The 22,920-nt window shown below is 41.0% G+C and overlaps 1 protein-coding gene across 1 annotated transcript in view; it reads left to right on the plus strand.

Moving 5' to 3' along the window:
- Positions 1-2,286: 2,286 nt before the first annotated feature.
- The window catches only part of TNFAIP8 (TNF alpha induced protein 8), an 89,778-nt gene continuing 69,144 nt past the window's right edge, over positions 2,287-22,920 (plus strand). Inside the window, exon 1 of the mRNA XM_065406401.1 lies at positions 2,287-2,374. Within this exon, the coding sequence (XP_065262473.1) occupies position 2,374 (1 nt within the window). The 5' untranslated portion in view covers positions 2,287-2,373. The remainder of the gene's footprint in view (positions 2,375-22,920) is intronic.

Consider the following 22,920-nt stretch of genomic DNA (forward strand, 5'->3'; position numbering starts at 1 on the left):
CAAGCTGGAGTACCATATAAGTGAGATGACAAGACAGGGACTGGCCATAGGACAGGTCAGAAGCCCATCAAGACCAGGCCCTGGAGGTTGGAGTTTGAAAGAGGGTGCAAGGAATATGGAACAAAAGAAGAAAAAAGAGAGACCTGAAAGGGAAAAACAAGAGGTTGTGGAAGCTCCTTCACTGGAAATTTTCTGTCTTGGATAGTTTAGGCCCAACAAATTCTACATCTTGGCAGGGGGTTAGACTAGATGTGATCCCATCTAGGGGACACTGCCCTAGACTAGATGTGATCCCATCTAACCCCATGGTTCTATGATTCTATGATAAGACACTAGAACTTGCTGCATTCAAAACACCTTTCTGAGGATGAAAACAGCCTCCAAAGATCAGTCTTGGCAAAGGCACCAAAGCAGGGCCCTTGACCATGAACTGAGCCCATGGCCGTGGTGGTGAGAGCACCAAATGCTCACCACTTGACCATCAGGGAAGAACCATGGGCTTTGCTTGGGCAACTGCTCATACGTGAGGCAAAACGCAGTAGGGGAAAGTCTGCACTCCAGCAACCACAGGGGATGGGAAACCCGAAGGAGAAAGGGCGAAAGACTCACCTTGCCTTCTCTGAGCATGGAACTAAGAAGGTTCTGTCAGAAAGCGCCAGGCATTGCCACCTTGAGGTCACTGGTACCTGCGAGCACAGTTCAGTTCAGCTTCAAGACAAAATAAAAGAACAGCTTGCAGGGAGGATTTGATTTAAATCACTAGTCAGGAAGACTCAATTTAATCATGGATTTCTACATAAAAGTACATTCTTGTTGGTTGTTATAACCTTAATACATATTCTTCACAACTCAGAGATAGATGTAAGTTTCATTTTTAGAAGGTACATACTATACATTTTTAAAGTGATTTATTTTGAAAACTTTTCAGATTACTTACACAGCTATATCAGAAAAAGAATGATTGGTTATTTCATTTACCAAAGGTAATTGAAGCCCTTCCTTTCCACCTCGCTACAGTCCAGCACGCATGCTCCTGCCCTTTACTCAAAAACAAGGGAAAATCATAGAGATTCTTGGACAAAGTTAATGCCTCCCACCCTTGTGCGACCTCACGGGCCCCTCTGTTTCATTTCCCGCCCCGTGTTCAGAGGTGTGTGGTGGTGTCTCCCACACGCTCCCAGGCCTTCCCGGCAGCGATCGCGGAGCGCTGTGCAGGGCCGATGCAACCCATTAGGCGACCTAAGTGGTCGCCTAGGGCGCGAGCATTTGGGGGGCGGAATTTCGGGTCCTTCGGCGGTGACCGCGGCTGCCGGATCTTCGGCCGCCCCAGTCGTCGTCGGCATTTAGGCAGAGGGAGCTGGGGCAGGGCTGCCTGCAGCAAGTAAGGGGGGGGGGGGGGCGGCACGCAGGGGAACTCCCCGCCCCAGCTCACCTCTCCTCTGCCTCCTCCCCTGAGCACGCCACCACGCTCTGCTTCTCTCCCTCCCAGGCTTGCAGCGCCAAACAGCTGATTGGCGCCGCAAGCCTAGGAGGCGGGAGAAGTGGAGCAGCGACAGCGTGCTTCGGGAGGAGGCGGAGCAGAGGTGAGCTCTGGCGGGGAGCTGCTGCGGGGGGGGGGGGTGCCTCACGGCAGAGGGGGGGGAGCTGCTGCAGGGGGTGCACCTCAGGCGGATGGGAGGTGGGGAGCTGCCGGGGGGGGGGTCCTTAGGGCGGGGGGGGGGGGCCGGGGAGCTACCACAGGGCTCAGGGAGGGGGGGCGCAAGGTGGAAGTTTCGCCTAGGGTGCGAAACATCCTTGCACCTGCCCTGGCGCTGTGACAGCCAGCGCGGGCGAGAACACCCGGACTCGGGTCCGGGCTGCCCAGAGCTGGCCCCGGTCCGCACCCGGAGCCTCAGTGCCCGACTGCCCCGGCTGCTTCACCTCGCTTGTGAACGTCCCCGCTGGCTCCTGCGGTGGGGCGCGGGCCCCGGTACCCTCCCAGGCCGCCTGATGGGTGCGACCCCGCACCCGCCACTGAAACACGGCGGGTCCTGAGACCGCTCTGCCCGGTCCGATCTCCGCCAGTCCCAGCCGGCCCGGGCTGCCGCTAGCGCCGCAAAGCCTGGGACGAGAAGGCCCCGCCCCCGCACAGAAGCGCCCGCCCTCACCTGGTCCGGCCGGACACTGACACGGCCCCGCCCCCTCGCTGCTAAGCCCGCCCCCGGGGCTCTGGCCCCGCCCATGCCCCTTGCGTGGGGACCGGGGCGTTTCAGGGAGTTTCCCCCAGGTCTTGGCAGCTCCAGATCCCAGCCGGGAGTCGAGTCGCCGCACGCGCTGCACAGCGACCTGCCGCCTCCGCAGGGTTCGGTGCTGCTGCGCCCTGCCCCCGCACACAGTAAGTGGTGCTCCCGGCCGGCCTGGGGAAGGGAGCGGGGCCGGGCGGGGGGGACCGGCTGCTCCATTAACGCCGCCAGTGCTGGGAGGGGGCTGCGGGGACAGGGCACTGGCTGCTCCAGCCTCCCTGTCTGGCCTGGGCGAGCCACCGCGTCCCTCTTGCCCCTTCCTCTGCAGTGCCGAGGGGCTCGCAGCCTTGCCCCGCGGCCGGGCGTGTGCGGGACACGCGGCGAGCTGCCCCGGTGGCGCTGGCTCTGCCCGCATAGATCCGTGTGTGTAATCAGAGCAGCCCGACCCGGCATACAGCCGCTCTCCGGGTGATTTCGCCTTTTCTGTCCTGCCTGGGTTGGCTCCTTTGCTCGTTTGTCTAAAATCTAGTGAAGAGGCTGGGGGCAGTTTATTGCACACGCTGTGCACAGTTCCCTCCCCAGGAAATTGAACTGTTTTAACTTAGTAGGCATCTGATTGTTTACAGATAAGCAAATGCAGCAGTCAAGTCTTGCTCTTCTAGATCTTGCTTCAGTAACCTAGATAATCGTGCGAGTCAGCCTGTTAAAGTCAGTGGGGCCCTACAACCTGTGGCTTCTTTTCCTTCCTCTGCGGGGATCCCTTGGGACTCTGTCCCCCTCTATTTGTTAAAAGAACAGGAGTACTTGTGGCACCTTAGAGACTAACAAATTTATTAGAGCATAAGCTTTCGTGGGCTACAACCCACTTCTTCGGATGCATATAGAGTGAAACATATATTGAGGAGACATATATACACACATACAGAGAGCATGAACAGGTGGGAGTTGTCTTACCAACTCTGAGAGGCCAATTAAGTAAGAGAAAAAAAACTTTTGAAGTGATAATCAAGATAGCTCAGTACAGACAGTTCGATAAGAAGCAAGTGTGAAAATACTTACAAGGGGAGATAGATTCAATGTTTGTAATGGCTCAGCCATTCCCAGTCCTTATTTAATCCTGAGTTGATTGTGTCTAGTTTGCATATCAATTCCAGCTCAGCAGTCTCTCGTTGGAGTCTGTTTTTGAAGTTTTTCTGTTTTAAGATAGCCACCCGCAGGTCTGTCATAGAATGGCCAGACAGGTTAAAGTGTTCTCCCACTGGTTTTTGAGTATTATGATTCCTGATGTCAGATTGATTATCACTTCAAAAGTTTACTTAATTGGCCTCTCAGAGTTGGTAAGACAACTCCCACCTGTTCATGCTCTCTGTATGTGTGTATATATGTCTCCTCAATATATGTTTCACTCTATATGCATCCGAAGAAGTGGGTTGTAGCCCACGAAAGCTTATGCTCTAATAAATTTGTTAGTCTCTAAGGTGCCACAAGTACTCCTGTTCTTTTTGCGGATACAGACTTACACGGCTGCTACTCTGAAACCCCTCTATTTGTTGGCTCCTTCATCATGCTGGTTACTGTACACCGAATTGACTGTCACTGGAATTAGCTCTGACTTTAGAATCATGTGAAGGGAGAAGTTAGGGTCTGAGGGAGAAACCCCCTTAAAGACCAAATATTGTAGTAACCAGCCAACTTGGCATAAAAATTATGCACAGGATGTAAGAGCTAAACATGCATGTATGTTTCCCATATTTGAACATAAATGTGCTTTGAGGGGAAACAGTTTTTCAAACAAGTTGCCCCACTAATTGCTAGCAACAGGTGGCAGAATATGTATGTAGAATGATTTAAAGTTACTAACAGAGAAGAACCCTGAAAAGAGACAAGGAGTCTGGTGGCACCTTAAAGACTAACAGATTTATTTGGGCATAAGCTTTCGTGGGATGCATCTGAAGAAGTGAGGTTTTTACCCACGAAAGCTTATGCCCAAATAAATCTTAGTCTTTAAGGTGCCACCAGACTCCTTGTTGTTTTTGTAGATACAGACTAACACGGCTACCCCCTGATACTTGAAAAGAGAGCTAATTTCATGCCCAGTCTGAGCTGGACTAACATTGGAGTTATCCATGTGTCCCTGGGGAGCAATGATGGTTCAAAATAAATTGTTGCTATTATTTTTTTAGCTGATTTCTAGTTTGACATGTTTATACCTGGAAACACTTGGCTGTTTTCTTAACTATAAAAATATTTCCTTGCTGAGGTGCCAACATGAAGTAAATAAGTGGTGGTATTGTTTAGGCTCTGAACAATGTAGCAGCTTTGGTGGAATTAGAAAAATCTAGAGCAAAATACAATTACCAGTTGTGGTATTCCACATATACAAGTTGTGGGTATTTTAATTGTTTAAAAGCTATAAAATCTTGCTTATTGAAGTTTATAAAAACTGTTTAAAGCTTACTTTAAATTTAATGGTTTTAGCTTGGGAGGATTTTTTATTTATTTATTTTTTAATTATTTATTATTATTGTCTCGGGATAAAACTTTAAATGTTACTTTTCATTGCAAATTTATTTATAATTAAATTGCCTACCTTTTTTCTCCCCTTCCTCCCCTCTAAAGAAAAAAAATAGGTGTTCTTTTGCCAGACAAAACAAATACACCGATTAACATATGTAACTTGCTTTTTTCGTAGATTTTAAGGCCAGAAGGGACCACTCTGACTAGGTTGACCTTCTGCTTTTCCACACCCCGAAAAACCAAACAAACCTATATCCAGCCCATAACTTTTCCTTGAGTTATCATGTCTTTGAAAGTAACACTACCTGGGAGATGAAGTAGAAACAGCTATTTGTAAAATATATAGTGTATAATTGACTTACTGTGAGTTAAGGAGAGCACTTCGGAATTCAGTGCAAGGAGCTTTTTCTAGTTGGAAACTTAGACCTTTATCTAGACAGTTGTTAAAGGCATTTGCATGATCAGATTTTTCACTGTGAAAGTTTACATAAATTCCAACAGCCTATGTGTATATGATGGAAATTATATACAAGCATACAAATAGTCAAAAAAAAACCCCAAAAACCCTATGTGGTATTTCAGTCTGTATAAAAATTTTGCTTTACCTAATGTTGCATGACATTCTGAAATACTATACTTAACAGCCTACAGAAACTGCATACAAATCGTTTGCTCAGTGAAAAAAAACTGACTCGTCTGGTATATAGAAAGAAAAATGTCCATTAGCTGGCTGTTGTGTTCATTGGTTGGATTAACTATTAAAGAATCATTTATCTGTTGTCAGCTTTAAATAGGAAATTCCATTTGAAAGACAGTCAAAAGCATAGTGGAGTGCTTACAACTGTTTGAATGGGGGACTAGCTTTTTAGCCTCTAGAGATCTAGACTGAAATCCTGTTTAGGTTTTATGTGAAAAGAATTTTTGTGGTCTCAGCCTAGTCCCTTGTGGACATCACCAAAACAGCACGACTGACAGTATCTGTTCATGAGGCCCAAGGCACTAGTAGCAAGGGTGTTGCAGGTCAGGTTGAAGTGCATTAAATCCCATGTTAGAAAACTTTCACTAAGCCTGCTTGTTTTATGCCTGGGTCTATCCCCTGCTGCTCTTCCCTTACTCTCACAAGCATTAAATCCACCAATGTTTTAGAAAATAAAACATTTTTGATATTTACCATTGTTCGTAGTTTTAACTTTTTTATATTATGCATTCTTGTGAAGAACTTTAACTATTTGTGGTTTAAGTTTCATGTTGATATATTTAACTCTTCCAGTAATTAAGGAAGGGCTCATTAAATCATATGATGCTAGAGAGACAATATAGTTTTGAGTCACTATGGTTTCAAGTCAGGTGGGACACAGTCTAGTCCTCAGAGCATGGCCTGGAAGTATCTTGTTGCCATGTGTTATGAAAAAAGACACTACCAAATGTTGCAGATTTCAAAATTTAACTGTTTATCTTTTAAACACACAAGCTAACACAACATCATGCATGTTACGCGTACTGAGTACTTGTTTGTGTTTAAAACAAAGTTTAAAAGTTGTACTGAAGATGAGAAAAACATTCTTGATATTGTTAACAGGTCAAATGTGTTGCTGGAAAATTGTTCATGCATGTTTAGTTGTAACTCTCCTGTGGAGCCTCCCTCCTCTGTCAAAGTAAGAGGGCCTAAACGGGAGTTGGAGATAAGATCCAAAGAAGCCAGAAAAGGTATTGGCTGTAATGGGGGGGGGGGATCAGAATTTGTATTTGGAGGAGGTAAGCTCCGAGGTTTGTGAGGGTGAATAAATTGTCCATGCTGGAACATTTCTTTTCTCTTTTTTTTTTTTTTTTTCAACTCTGAAGTCAAATTTCATGTGAAACTCTGTTCTAGTAAAACTTATCACAGAGATCTAAGCAGAAGCACATACTGCTCAGATTTCAAACAGAAGCCACCTATGGTTTGCACAGATGACAGAAGGCTACACACTCCCCTTCTGTAGTTGACATCAACTGACTAAACTTGAGCCATAGTGAACATAGTAAGTAAATGTGTCAGTTAGGGGAAAGTTCTTCTTAAGTTTGTACTGCTACACAGTGGGAAATAGTTCTTGTTTCAAATGACCAATGGTTAGAAATGTTAACTTTGTCCAATGTGTTATCTCAATCTATTAAATTATGTGCCAATCTGAGTGCAATAAAATGCTTGAGAATCTGTAGTGAAAATATTCTGGGCCAGCAAAACAATACACCGTACATACCAAAAATACTGAGTAACATACACCTCTACGCCGATATAACTCTGTCCTCGGGAGCCAAAAAATCTTACTGTGTTATAGGTGAAACTGCATTATATCGAACTTGCTTTGATCTGCTGAGCGTGCACAGCCCCCTCCCTCCCCCCCGGAGCGCTGCTTTACCGCATTATATCTGAATTTGTGTTATATTGGGTTGCGTTATATCGGGGTAGAGTTGTATCAGGTGGTATCTTAAACCAGTGGTTTTCAAACTTAGAAGCTGGACCTGCTGCTGGCCACTTCCGGGGCACAGCGCAGTGTCGAAAAAGGTAGGCATTAGCCTGCCTTAGCTGGGCAGCACTGCCGACAGGACTTTTAACGTCCCAGTCAGCAGTGCTGACCAGAGAAAAGCGACCCAGTGCCTGACATGCTGCGACCCAGTACTGGGTCGCGACCCACGGTTTGAAAAACACTGTCTTAAACCATCCCCCATGGTCCATTTGTTTACAAATTTTTTTAGAGCTTCATATATTAGTTAGAACTAAAGGGGAATTTCTAGATACATACTTGGCCAAAAAAATTAAAAAGCTTTCTAAAGTTTGGCTTTTTGTTCATATTTGGACACCTAAATAATCAGTGTGATTTTTTTTTTTTTTTTTTTTTGCAAGTGTAGACAGACTTTTTTTGTCAATTGTCAAAAAGGCCAATTGTCAACATGCCTAAAGAAGTTGTTAAACTGGTATATATTGCATTCAGGATAAACAAAATTAAGTGCCGTGGGTTCGATGACTAATAAAGAATGAAAAGAGTTCACACCATAATCTGCGTTGGATTTAGAATGGTAACCAACAAAAGAGCTTTAAAAAAGAAACTTTTTTATATAAACTTCAGTTGTTAGTGAAATTGATGTTAATTTTGTCATTTTAAGTTCCAATATTAATTTCCCAGACAAAAACTATAGAAGCATAAAGCTGGAAGGGACCTCGAGAGGTAATCTAGTCCACTCCCTTGCACTCAAGGCAGGGCTAAGTATTATCTAGACCATCCCTGACAGGTGTTTGTCCAACCTACTCTTAAAAATCCCCAATGATGGAGATTCCACAACCTCCCTAAGCAATTTATTCCAGTGCTTAATCACTCTGACAGTTAGGAAGTTTTTCCTAATCTCCAAGCTAAACCGCCCTTCCTGCAATTTAAGCCCATTGATTCTTGTCCTGCCCTGGGAGGTTAAGAAGAACAATTTTTCTCCCTCCTCCTTGTAACAACTTTTTATGTACTTGAAAACTGTTGTCCCCTCTCAGTCTTCTCTTCTCCAGACTAAACAAACCCAATTTTTTCCATCTTCTCTCATAGGTCATGTTTTCTAGACCTTTAATCATTTTTTTTTTTTTTTGCTCTTCTCTGGACTTTCTCCAATTTGTCCACATCTTTCCTGAAATGTGGCACCCAGAACTGGACAAAATATTTTCAGTTGAGGTCTAATCAGTGCGGAGTAGAGCAGAAGAATTACTTCTCGTGTCTTGCTTACCATACTCCTCCTAATACATCCCAGAATGATGTTTGGTTTTTTTTGCAACAGCGTTACACTGTTGACTCATATTTAGCTTGTGATCCATTATGACTCCCAGATCCCTTTCCGCAGTGCTCCTACCTAGGCAGTCATTTCCCATTTTGTATGTGTGCAACTGATTTGTTCCTTCCTAAGTGGAGTACTTTGCATTTGTCCTTATTGAATTTCATCCTATTTACTTCAGACCATTTCTCCAGTTTGTCCAGACCATTTTGAATTTTAATCCTGTCCTCCAAAGCACTTGCAACTCCTCCCAGCTTGGTATTGTCTGCAAACTTTATAAGTGCACTCTCTATGCCTTTATCTAAATCATTGATGAAGATATTGAACCCAAAACTGATCCCTGTGGGACCCCACTTGTTATGCCCTTCCAGCATGACTGTGAACCACTGATAATGACTCTCTGGGAACGATTTTCCAACCAGTTAGGCACCCACTTTATATGTTAAATTGGAGTTTAGATTTATGATTATGGATCAGTAATTTAGGCAAAATACATTACAGGGATGTTGCCATTATCCCCAGACCACTTGTTTTCTTCAGGATATTCGGTTAAGATTAAATTTAAAAGAAATGCCAACATGTTAAGGTATGGAAAATGCACAATTAAGGCACCCAACCAACCTTCAGTCTATCCTATAGTGACACCATACTGTAAGTGTATGTGCCTTCCTCATAATGTTTGTGGTGCCTGATAAGATTAAATTGATTTTTAAGGACACCAATTTTTTTTCATTTTTCTTTTCCTTTACTGAGTCACCTTATCTCTGAATTTCCTGAAGGAAATATCTAGTTTTGGGATAATTGCAACTTCATTAATTTCAGAGAGGACATTCGGTATTTTTCATAAATTTAAAGCTGAGCTGAACCTTAACTATGGAACTCTAAGCAAGCCCTTGCATAATTAGTGACAGTTCTCAAAACTCAGTATTGTTTTTGATGGTACTGCAGAACTTGTGTAAACTTTACCAGCTAGTCCTTGCCTAAGTGCGTTTATATAAACCAATGGGTCTGGATGCAAATAACTGTATAACTGTCCTTCTGCAGGATGTTACGCAATGAACATCCTGTGATAGCTACAGATTAGAATTATCTGTACACAATGTATTTAAAAAGACATGCTGATATAGAAAGAGCCATCAATAGTTTGATTTCTTTAGAATTTAACTGCTTGACAGGAGTGTGTTTATGGGGAAACCACATTACTACTCTGACAAATAGGGGGCCACACAAGGTAAGAGATATGAACAAGCTTGGAGAAACTCCTAGAATAAGGGTAGGTCTATACTTACCCAGTAGTTCGGCGGCGAGCGATCAAACTTCTGGGTTCGACTTATCGCGTCTTGTCTGGACGCGATAAGTCGAACCCGGAAGTGCTCGCCGTCGACTGCGGTACTCCTGCTTGGCGAGAGGAGTACCGCGGAGTCGACGGAGGAGCCTGCCTGCCGCGTGTGGACCGAGGTAAGTTCGAACTAAGGTACTTCGAACTTCAGCTACGTTATTCACGTAGCTGAAGTTGCGTACCTTAGTTCGAATTGGGGGGTTAGTGTAGACCTGCCCTCAGATACATATATCACAAATTAGGCAACCCAAAACAAAGTTATAAGATGTGGTTTGATGTGAAATTCATGAATAGAAAGTTTTGCTGCAGCGATCAATGATTCAAAAGCCAAATCAACTTTAATCACTTTTAAAGTTTTCAGCTTGTTACATATTGTTTTTTATATTATTTATACAAAATAGATCATTGCTGATAAGCAGCCATATTGCCTTTGTGGTAAACTATAGAAGTTTTGACATTTTACAAATGTGGTGGTACAATGGATTATTCCCCTTGCCTTCTTCCTCTGGGTTAAAATTCTAGTTTAGTTACAAGTGAAAAATGAGTTTGGCGTCAGTCTGGTTTGCTGCCTCCAGTTTGTTCAAATCACAAAACCATAGAAAAAAATGTTGTCTGGTCAAGGAGAAGTTTAGACAGGCCACTGCAAGTCATTTAAATGTACTATGCAGTGTTGGTCCCAGGATATTAGAGAGACAAGGTGGGTGAGGTAATATCTTTTATTGGACCAACTTCTCTTGGTGAGCGAGACAAGCTTATGAGCTTACACAGAGTTCTTCAATTATGTAGGGAAGCTATACTCCCTATGTTTAGCTGAGACAGTATTTCATTTGTCTCTAGCTTTACTAAGCACTAATGTCACTCGCAAACTTCATTAATGTTAGCTGTATTACTATAAGATTGGACTATGCATTTACACACTACGCAGAACATACTTACATAATTTATGCATTTGTAACGTTTTCTAAAAGCTTAAAAAAAGAAAAGAAGCAAGTATACATTTAAACTCCAAGGTGATGAGAAAAAACATCCAATGGCAGGTAAACAAAGGTAAGGATAACACTCAACATCTGATTCAGTTAGCACCTGAGGTGCTATCTCTTGAATGAGGCATTAAACCAAGGTCCCTTCTGCTGTTCTTTGGTGGCTATCCAGGTGCTTAAATTTAGGCGATGACCACAGCATCATGGCCAGTATTTCTTCAACTAAGTAAAACAGGCCCTAGATTCAAGGGGGGCATGCAAGCTGATGAGTATATAAAACTAAATTGTATATACGTTATATATAATTATTAAAAAGTAAATGGTGTGTTCTAAGGATAACACTTCACAGTTCAGTGTGAAGATGGTTTGGGTTTTTTCTGTCTATAAACTTAAGAAACTAAATTGTTCTCCTTATTGTTGTGGTGCTAAAAAGAAGTGTCAGATGCAAATGAATCCTACAGTAAATCTCAGTTAAGAATTTTTGTTACCTGGTTGCTAGATGAGATATTGGTAATACATTAAATATTAATTGAAAATTTGGTTTTGAGTGGGTAATTTCAGCCTAGAAAGCATAGAGGGTATGTGTATTCCCTTCCCAGTACATATGCATCACTCCCAGTAGTCTTTAATGAGCACTAAATTCTCATTAACTGAGAGACTATCCCTTAATGTATAAACTCTACTCTTTGGCTATGTGACTGTCCTACGTACCCAGTTTAAAATCTCAATCCTGTACCTAAAATTGTTAGTTTTGTTTTAAAAAAAGGTTGACATCTTCTGAATGTTAGTTAAGAAGTTCAACTTACATTGTAAAGTCAACAAAGCTTCAAAATTCAGATAACTCATGAATGCCTGAATGTACTGAACATGGATGACATCTGGTCATGTTCATGTTGATTTGTTCAAAATTCAAAAAAAGTTCAAAATTTTTTCCCCTTTTGGTAAGGTATTCATTAGACAAGTATTCAGAAAAAGATAAAAATACATTTGTGATGTTGTACAAAAAGTACACAGGCATGGTAGCCTCTAATGACTTTTAAAATCCAGCCTTGATTGAGAGTGACGGTTGTTAAGTCTGGCGGTGGTTTGATTGCATATGTGAGATGAGCTGGGCTCAGTCCAGATCTTGTGCAAAACCATCCTTATGTTTAGTACTAATAGCCACCCTCACAGGTCTAGCAGTCCTAAAGTTCAGTATTGTGTGTGCTGATTACTTCATTTTGCATGACTGTCAAACCAGCACCTTTCACAAGCACTCAACTATGACTATTATATTTTTTTAATACAGATTGACTAGCAGCTTGGCACAATACATTGAAGGAGTAGGAAATAGACTATATCAATCCTTGGTGCATTTCAATTTAGGGAAAGAGTAGTCAGTACATTTCTGCAGAGTATTGGAATGTTCACTCTGTCACTCGCAGTTGCTCTAATTTTGTTTTTATAGTAGTTCAACATTACTGTTTATATAGCAAGATCCCTGTGAAATGTTAGGTTCAATATTAGTCCAGAAAATCCTGCATTCTGATCAGTCAAAAAACTCTCATACCTCATTTTAAATATTTTCTGCTAAAAAGGTCAAGACTAATAGAGATCTTGATGCTTCATGATACACTATGGTAGAAAAAAGAACAAAGACTTACTAATAGCTGAACAGCATAAAAGATACCCCCAAAAACCCTTACTTCAACTGAAAAAAAATTGAAAAGAGATGACTAGACACTGAAATAGTATCTGCTCCTGTGTTTGACATGATGGTCATGGCATGACTTTCAACACCAATCTTATTGCTTCCATTATCACTTTAACTTGCTCTTAAGGGAAACGAATCCAGCAGTAACTCACTTAGTTTTTGCTCAAGTGTGACAGCTGCATGAGAAGCACAACTAAATGCTGTGCTCATTCTAAGGAAGTGGTCTTGAATGAGAGGTTCAGGAAACGGAAGAGCAAACTGAACTGCTGATAAACTTTGCATGCTAAAATTTAAGTGGCTTTTGTTAAGGTATTGGGTTTTTAAAAACTGTCGTTGAAAATTTTTAGTACCCTACTTAGATATCATCATTTAGCATCTTCGTTGGAGATTCACATTGTGATTTTGTTTAAATATTTGTATAGGACACTTCCTAGGTGGCATTTGTACTCCAAACAATAGCCATATTAAGAAATAGTTTTAGGTCAAACATACCTTGTGTGGGCTTTTTCTTCACTTGCTGAACAGAAAAAAAGTCTTAACAGTGGGCCAGATTATCCTCGCTCAGCCACCGCTGTGAATGCTTCCTACAGAAAGGGGAGGAGTATGTTCGAGTAAAAGGTGCTAATACATAGGAAAAGACTCATATTCAGGAATGGTATTTAAACATGCTTAATTTTAAATGTGTTTAAGTCTCACTGAAATTTAAAGCTATGGATGTGAATCTAGGAGAGCAATCTTCTCAAAGAGCTTTAATTACAGATGAGTAACTTTCAGATAGAAACCCCCCAAAAACATATAGTTAGAGTTGTATTAAAGTGGTGTTTGAGTAGTGGAATGTATAAATGATTCAGAAAGAAAATAGTTTTGCTAGAAAAAAAATTGTTCAAAACATGGAAATAACAACCTTGCTCTAAAATGTGCTGGTGTGGCTTCGACAAACAAAATATTGCCATAATTCAGTGATAAAGATAAGGCGTATATAGTCATCCTGATTCTCAGTGGGAATGAAATTTCCCTTAGTTAGTGTTTGTTTGAAGTAAATCACATTGGATCGCAAGTTCTTGTTGCAAAATGCAGTGTGTCAACCACTTCCAATTTGATGGATAATATTAAATAACCTAAAATATATTGGAAAAATTGCTTAACCATTATATTTATCACCAGGAATGCTTTCATATGAAAGTAAAATTTAATGATGGGCTGAAAGCGAAACCTGGGAGATGGTAGCCTGAATAAGGTACATGGTAAACAGCATGAGTGAAAGTTTGTATTGTTCTGTCCAGTAAGTTTGTATTGAGTTAGTATTGAAGTGCTTGTGTCATTAAACGTCTTACTGATAAAACATTACTTCTGTCTTTCATTAAATCTAAGACCTGGTGTGCACTTTAAAAAAGCTGTCATTCAGGAGTGTGAAAAATCCACACCTTTTGAGCTAAGTAGTTAAATTGACCAACCCCTCACCCCCTACACCTCTTGGGGAGGTGGATTATCTACGCTGATGGGAGACCCTCACCCATCAATAAGGCTACGTTTTAGTCACAGGTATTTTTAGTAAAAGTCATGGACAGGTGATGGGCAATCAACAAAAAGTCATGGCACTTTGACCTGTCCATGACTTTTACTAAAAATACCGGTGACTAAATCTTACCTGCTGGGAGGGGGACGCTCCTGAGGACTGCTGTTTTTTTGGGGGGGAGAGGAGTGCGGGGCCCCACTGCCGCTGCTGCTGGTGGGTGGGGAGGGGAAGCAGCCCCAGGGACCAGCTGTCTGGGACTGCCAGAGCAGCGAATGGTGTGGCTGGCCCCGGGGTTTCCCCAGCTGCTGGGATGGCCCTGGGGTCAGCTGTACCTGCTGCTGCAAAATTCACAGAGGTCACAGAAAGTCACGGAAGCCATGACCTCCGTGAATGATTCTCAGCCTTACCCATCAGCATAGGTAGTGTCTACTACACTGCAGCAGCACAGCTGCAGTACTTCAAAGATTAGGCAGGCCCTTGCAGGGAGCCAGGTTTTGTTCCTGTTAAGTCCAGACAATTCCAAGTTAGGACCAAGTTGAACTCTAGTGACTTCGAGATAAAACTGAATTTTTACACTACTACAGTATTTTAGTAGTTGGCTGTTTGGGATCAAAAACAGAACATTCTACCTTGGAAATGTGTTTAGAAAATAACATTATTGGAGAGTAAACACTACAATGTTGGGTTTGTAACTTCTTCACTCAGTTACTGTTGCTGTTCAGATTTCAAAATGTGCTGTGCAAATCAGTCAGCAGCTAGTTTTATCTGTAAATGTCTCCTACGTAACACACAATTGGGGCCTTATTCCTGTCAGCCATAATCAATTGTAAAATGTTCCTAAAATATGAGTCAACTTTTATTACAGTGCTTAAAATGAGTAGCTGCCACTTGATTTATAGAAAACTGTCCAAGCTTATTTATACATACATAGTTTTTCACATTGTCAACTAAAATGAATTTTTAGATCTGCGTCATGGCTCCTGTAAAAAGCATCACCGTTTGATGTAAACATACCTTTATTAAGGGCTCTGTCCAGTAAGTTGGGGTCAGTTGATGTGGTGTATACCAGTCTTGGATATACTTTGCCTCACTACCCACATCCTTGGTGAAACATCTGTAGATCTCAGAATATGCATCTCTAATCACTTCAGCTGGTTTCAGAGAAACAAAAATTGATGTAAAAGAGGTTACCTGTGACAAGCTCTGACTCTACTGCTGAATACGCTGGCTGGCTATGTAGGGGATATCTCCAAACTTACAAGCAACATGTAAGGGCTTGACTAATTTTTACTGAATAGAATCCTTATATCTGTGTCAGTTTGGAATATTGAGAAATGGCTGCATGTCTTTAATTTACTTCCAGAATTTTTCAGTAACCAACCATGTTTCTCATGGAGTAACATTTAGCTGTGATATGTATATGTGTGAGGTGTATCTGTGTGCTCTCTTGTTTTCTTTTTTTGCATGAAAATAACATTTTCGAAACAAAGGGAGAAAATTTAGTTCACTTTTTCCACATCTTTGGAATATCAGATTTTCCTCCATCTAGAGATGCTTTAGATAAGCATGAAAATTATAATTAATTATATTGAAATAAAATTGTTTTGGTCAGCCATAGCAGAGTTAATATACTGTTACTGACTCATAACCGTACACTTTTTGAGTCAAATTTCTGTTCATTAGCCAAGGTGTCTGATTTCCATAAGGATTACAGTTACTGAGAAATTACCTTAGTCTGGAAGTCCTTGAATTCTGATTGGCTACCACTCTCAAGTATTCCATCTATGTCCCCATAAGAAACATGGCCACCTCAACTTCAAAACTTCTCCCTCCCCACCTTGTCAATCCACTCGGTTGTATTAAATAAATTTTAGTTAAGAAAGTAATTAATCTTTATGTGGATGAGTGGGTGGGAAGGAAACAACTAAGCTTTCCTAAATGGGCAAGAAGGCACATGGAGGAATTTGAGTACTCTGGTGTTAAGTAGGAAAGGAAGATGAGACGTTTTGGAGACCACGTTTGTGTTCAGACAGGAAGTTCTGAGAGCAGCAACCAGTCAGCATGCGCTTCATTTTTACAGGATCTCATGTGCCATTAGTATCTACAATTATTAAGTATTATTCTGCATCATACCATCACATTCATAGATTAACAGTTATGCTACAGTTTAACAAGACTTTTTTAAATAGATCCCACTTAGCATTTACTTGTTTAAAATCTGTGTTTAACTAGTCAGATAAAGTTATCCATGCTTACTCATTTAAGACAGAGACACAGCTCACTTGTATCAGCTAATGTAGAACAATGTATTTAAAGGCCTTTTTTGAGTATTTGACCAGCATTGGCGGAGAGTCAACTTATGAGACCTATAAAACTGCAACAGAAGGGTCAATAACTATAATATTTCCTGTGGCTACATATATGAGGGAAATGGAGTGTCAAAATCTCCAGCCTTGACTCATTCACTCAAGCACATACGGTTACACCTACATGATTAAAACTGAGCCTGTGTTCCCAGTGAATGAAGGTTGTCATTACAACAGACTTTGAATGTTAATTTTAAGATGGATAATAAAGGAGAGGGAAATACATTTTAGAGAAATTTAAACACTGCATGAGCAATTCAACAATTACTTATTTCCTTCTGCTTACTTGTCCAAAAGTATTATAGAAGTCCAAAGCTCAAAATATATTTGCAACAGTGTACCACCTTCATTTTAGCTTTGTTTGCATTAGAAGTGTTTCCCAGTTGCATTATTAAAAATCTTTTTAGGAGCTTTCCCAGGTTAGATCACAGAACTGTAAGTCAGGGTTCTGTCCCATAAGTAGGGCCCTACCAAGTTCACAGCCATGAAAAATGCGTCGTGGACTATGAAATCTGGTCTCTGCCTGTGAAATCTGGATTTTTGTGTGCTTTTAACTTATAATATACAGATTTCATGGAGGAGACCAGCATTTCTCAAATTGGGGGTCTTGATCCAAAAGGGAGTTGCAGGGGGGCTGCAAGGTTATTTTAGGGGTGTCACAGTATTGCCACCCTTACTTCTGCGCTGCTTTCAGAGCTGGGTGGCCGGAGAGTGGCAGCTGTTGGCTGGCACCCAGCTCTGAAGGCAGCAGTGCAGAGAGGTAAGGGTGACAGCATAGGCGCCAACTTTTCCCGGCGCCGATGGGTGCTCGACCCCCTCCGGCCCCGCCCCGACTCCATCCCTGCCCTGCCCCCATTCCAACCCCTTCCCCAAAGTCCCTGCCCCAACTCCGCCCCATCCCTGCCCCTATTGGACTCCTTCCCCAAATCCCCGCCCCGCCTCTTCCCCGAGCGCACTGCGTTCCCCCGCCTCCTCCCTTCCTCCCAACTGTTTCGCGGCAGCAAGCACTGGGAGGAAGGGGGAGAAGCGGGGACGCGGTGCACTCGGGGAGGAGGCGGAGGTGAGCTGGGGTAGGGGGGTGGGGCGGGGAGTTGCCGGTGGGTGCAGAGCACCCACCAATTTTTCCCCATGGGTGCTCCAGCCCCGGAGCACCCATGGAATCAGCACCTATGGGTGACAGTATCATACCATGCTGTCCTTACTTCTGCGTTGCTGCTGGCAATGGCTCTGCCTTCAAAGCTGGGCTCCTGGCCAACAGCCAGTGCTCTCCATCTGCCCAGCTCTGAAGGCAGCGCCATTGCCAGCAGCAGCGCAGAAGTAAGATAGCAGTACTGCAACCCGCCGTACAATAACCTTGACCACCCCACAACTCCTTTTTGGGTCAGGATCCCTACACTTACAACATCGTGAAATTTCAGATTTAAATAGCTGAAATCATGAAATTTACGATTTTTAAAATCCAAGGACCGTGAAATTGACCAAAATGGACCGTGTGTGCTTTTGGTAGGGCCTTTCCCATAAGAGGACATAAATTTGGTGGTGGAGTATAGCAAAATATCCACTTTTTGCAAACATCATATATAGAGAGACAAGAACTTCTCAAGTTAACTTGGCTCATATTAATTTTCTCATTATTACTGTCCTCTTATCAAATCTCAAAATGAGACTTGAAGTATATGCTAGTCTTTAAGAAATTTATAAATAGCATGGTCAACTGTTTTAAAAACAAACAAATCCTTTTGCATTTTCAAAGAGGAATCACTTCAAGTTGCTGTATTGGCATATGTTACCTGGGGTTTTGAGAACCCAAGGCAGTGGTAACTTAACTGTTTCCTTCCAGGCAGTGTCACAAAGAAATCAAGGGAACACAGCACTTCTGGCTGATGAAAAATTGATACAAGTAAGCCTGCTCTTATCTGAACTGCTATTTATTAGATTTAAGTATGCACAGACATAAACAATAGGTTTAGAACATCCCAAATAATTACCTAGAATCTGAGATGGTATTGAATAATTAGCAGCAGGTCATGGCAATTTCAGTTTAAAAAAAAATTAAAAAGGAGATCCTATAAGACTTGCAGAATTGGCTTTTTAGTGCTTGTCTTTGAGGCTGCTTAACCAGTCTCGTGTGTTCCTAACAGTGCATTAAATAGCCCCTCTGACTCCTACTGAGTTTGGTGACCCTTTTGTGTTTGAGAACAGTGTCTTAAAAAGCAGACTTTTCTAATGTAATGAAAACAGAAATTTTCACAACAAATCACAGGACCACTGTCTAGTCGAGTATCTGCTCTTTGACAGTAACAGGTGTCAGCAATGGGTGCAGCAGAGCTGGTGCTGAAAATGATTTAACCAGGACAAATGTGTTTAGATCTATTTTAGAAAGAGTGGTGGCAAAAGTGTACTTTGAGCAAGTCTAAAGCAAGCTGAAAATGGCTGCTGGAACCAGAGGGCAGTCTACACTAAGGCTCTTAACATTGTAGTATGTGGTTATGTTCGTTTCGTGTAACAGAGTTCAAGAGCTCTTCAGTGTCTTAATTCTTAAATCAAACTTTCTTCCATTGTATCAAAATAAACTTGCAATACATAGCAGAAATTATCACAGTCTCTTAAAATGCAGTGTTAGAGAAGTAGATAAATTATTGGTTGAGGATAAAATTTATTTAATATAGTCTTGGTGCATAACATCCACACTTTTTTTCTTTGAGTGCTCCAAATCTACTGCATATTAAGCTAAATATTTGGACACACAGAAACCCTTCCTTGTAGTAGTTTTTCTGTTTCAATATTTGCTTTAGAAGCTTATAAACAGAGGTTTAATGGGAACTGTTCTAAGTTTGTGTTTTCTTTCCTCAGCCCCAACCTCTTGTGATGTAGTAATTTTTACTAACTAAGCATCAGATCTAGATCTGTTTAACTGGTGTCAGTCTAAAGTGTTGTTCTTTTCCACTGACAAGGATTAACTACGATCAGATAGCAGTGTTAAAAACATCAGTCTAGCTACACTGAATAGAATACACAGGGAACCCAAACAACCTTGACTCTGCCCTGCAATAACACTATGCAATAGCCATATTATTATTTTTAGTGTTTTATGGCTCTAGGTTAGATTAAACTGATTTTTAGAGACACATGAGATTCTCCCCCTCCCCTCCACTGTGTCACTATGGGCCGCGGTAAAACTGTTTTGGTGCCCAAACTGTGCATTTCCATACCTTTAATGTGTTTGGATTTCTTTTAAATTTAAAATCTTTACTCTGAATTTCCCAAGGAAAATGCTTGGTTTTGGAATAATTGCAACATCTCTGTAATTGTGTTTTACCTTATATTATTGATGTTTACTGTCCACCTCACTTCACCTTAATACAGTTTTGGCTGGGAGTTCTTTTTTTTTATTACAGCTTTAATATATGAACAGTAAATGAGAGACGCAAAGAGAATATTATGATATTTCTAATAATTTGAAGGTCTGAAATATCAATCTTACTTTTTTTCCAGCTTTTTATGGCCGACGTTCGGTGCTGTACGCTGTATGCTTTATGCACCAGCAGCATAAAGCAGCCAGAACAAACTGGTCAGTTAAGCTGCTTTTATAGCTACTTTACATTGTGAAAAAAATGCAAAGCAGTTAGATTATATCCCCCCAATTTCCCTTCTACATCTTGCCCTTCAGATTCTCCCTGCTGCTTGCAACCCCTCCAGCAGGAGTTCTGACAACAGATTTTTCGTGGCCTCAGAGTGCAGCCATCAACTCTTGCTGATAGCTGCTCTGGCAATTTTTCCTAAAATACTTAATTAACTTTAGGAAGAACAAATAAAATATGAACACATACATGTTCAAATCGTTGTAATTTATTTTATGTTGGGGTGTTTTGCAGACTCAATAATAAAAATAATGTACAGTTTTCTATTCTTTTCTGGATCTAAACAGAATAGAAACACAAATAAGGTGCTTTGCATGTTCTTGTCTTTTTTTGCTTGTTTTGCATTTTGGTTGCTTTTTAAAGACTTGCTAGCTAGTAAGTCTGCTGCTGTGAAAAGTGATATTTACAAATACCACTTTTCACAGTAGACTTACTCAGCCCCAGCAAGCCGGGGGAAAAATTAAGCCCTGGATGGAGAGGTGAATAGGGAGGTAGTGGGGGCCAGAGCGATGGGGGGTGAGGAGGGGAGGGAACCCAGGTCTGGCGCCCGCCACTACACATGCACACACCAGTTTCCTTCTTCCCCTCCCCTTTACCTCCACGTACACACCTAGTCATACGTCAAAGTATCAGATTAATGTGAATCACAGAATCAGAAAAGATGGAAAAGTCCTGCTAGGTCATCCAGTCAGATTCTCTGACAGTGCAGGATTGTTCTTGTAGTCTTTTGTGTGTCCAGAGATGGGTTGTCACTGATTAGCTTAGATTAATGTTGAGTAATTTTATAGCTCTTACTGAAGGGAAGCCATTCCTAATAATTAGCCTAAATTTACCAATTAACCAAGCTGTACATTACATATTTAATTCCTGATTTTGAAAACACTTTGGCACATGAAATTATTTGAAATCAGTAGTCACTTTTGAAAATCTTTGCCTTAATCATTTTAAGAACTCTTTTCAAGAAGAGAAAACTGTTAAGAACCCAAATAAATTTTACTATCTAAAGGAGGCATCATAGCCTAGTGCAGCAGGGGGGGTCTCAACCTTTTTCTTGCTGAGGCCCCCCTCCACATGCTATAAAGACACTCAGGCTCAGCGGCGGGGTGGGGGGACCCTTGGATATATAACTTGCATATATAAAAAAGCTACTTCTTGGTAATGTTCATAATTCATGGACACTAATGTAGCACAATATACAATTTGACAAAAATAACTATTTATTAGTACAGTTTGCCCCCTTGCCTTTGAAAGTGAAATTTTCAGATCTACTGTGGAGTAAATGGTATTTGATATGTATGGTAGAGGAAAAGGATATCTCCAAACTGTGACTCAAATAAATATAGCACTTAGTAGTCTGACTAGGAATCCGTGCATTGAGTGTCTCTAGGATGGCCACCATCCTCACCAGAATACAGTAATTAAATGTATGTGAGAGGCCAGAATACCACTTTCAGCCCACATATGAACTAGGTTCTCTCCTCCTCCCTCCCCTCCCCCAAAAAACAAAACAATTCTGTACAGCAGAGTCTGGTGAAAAAGATAAATCTGTCACTGGCATTTGTGGTTTAAAAAAAAAAAAAAAAAAGTAAATGTCCTTTTTTTTATTTAAACTTGTGACCACACAGAGGCGTACAAAAAATATGTGCTTCTTTAACAGTTACTTAATAGATGAATCCAGTAAACAGATACTTGAAAAATCGCAGGATAAAAAGCAAATGGTAGCAAGAGAAAACAGTAGATATCTTCATTCCCCCCCAAAAAATAGATGAATGAGAAAAGGTTTTTTAATAAATATTTTTTTAAAGTAAAAATTGATACAAACTCAATTCAGAGAGGATGTACCTAGTCTCCAAGCTCACTTTTTTCCTTAGGTTTTGAAATTATGAGTAAAAGGGTCATAAAATATTTTTCAAAGTTTGTTTGTTTGTAAATGATACAAGCTTTCTTGGTCTCTGGGTTCTGACAGTATCACACCAGTTTAAACTGACATCTGTACAGCTAAGAGGCTATTTTACTTTTTTCAAGTGGCTACTTCATTTGCAGCAAGTTAGTACATGTAGGTTGTGTCCACTGTTTTGTCTGAGCACCCATGCAAACTCTCTATTTCTCCCTGCATAGAAGATGAAGAGTGCTATTTAATTGAATGATTGAAAATAGTTAACCTTTCACTTAAGTTTCCAAGGTTTATTGCTTAATTACAGTTCTGTGCTATTTTGGCAGGGCTGCATCAAATGTTAATTTATGTAATTGGTGGAACTTGGTTTCCTTGCAAAAAAAGCATGTGTAGAATATAAAAAATAAGGGTTATCTGCAATTGCATTTCTAGGAGAAATATTAACATTGTTGGGATTATTTTAGTTGCCCCAAGGCTAGAGGTATCTAAAAAGAACATTAGGATGCATGTTAAAAATAAGAAAAATAGACCAGAATTTATATGCATCTATTCTACTTCTCCCTGGAAAGCCTTTTGTGATAATTTTCATGAAAGGTGCTATCTTAAAAACAAATTGGATAAAATCTGTTTCTTTTTTAAACTCTGAATTATAATTGTTTTTATTTATCTTGCATTCTTCCTAATTGTTTGTTTCTTGAGCAATAAAACTAGTGTTGCAGTGTTGGTGTGGAAAAGTGAAAGATGAGCCTGTTTTATCTGACCAAATGTGGTTTTATTTATGTTCAAGGGTGGGAGAAGGTGTGTGAAAATTTGCTTCTAAAATTTAATTATTGAAATGCCTAATTTGTCTTAATCTAGTATTGGCAACTGTCTAGGCATTAACATCTGATTCCTCTCTTATTCTTCATAGTAGGCTTTTTCCTCGTAATAACTAAGAGCTTTCCAAAAAAGAGGAAACTGTCACAA

This window comes from Emys orbicularis, chromosome 6, assembly GCF_028017835.1.
Source record: "Emys orbicularis isolate rEmyOrb1 chromosome 6, rEmyOrb1.hap1, whole genome shotgun sequence".
Classification (NCBI taxonomy): domain Eukaryota; kingdom Metazoa; phylum Chordata; order Testudines; family Emydidae; genus Emys; species Emys orbicularis.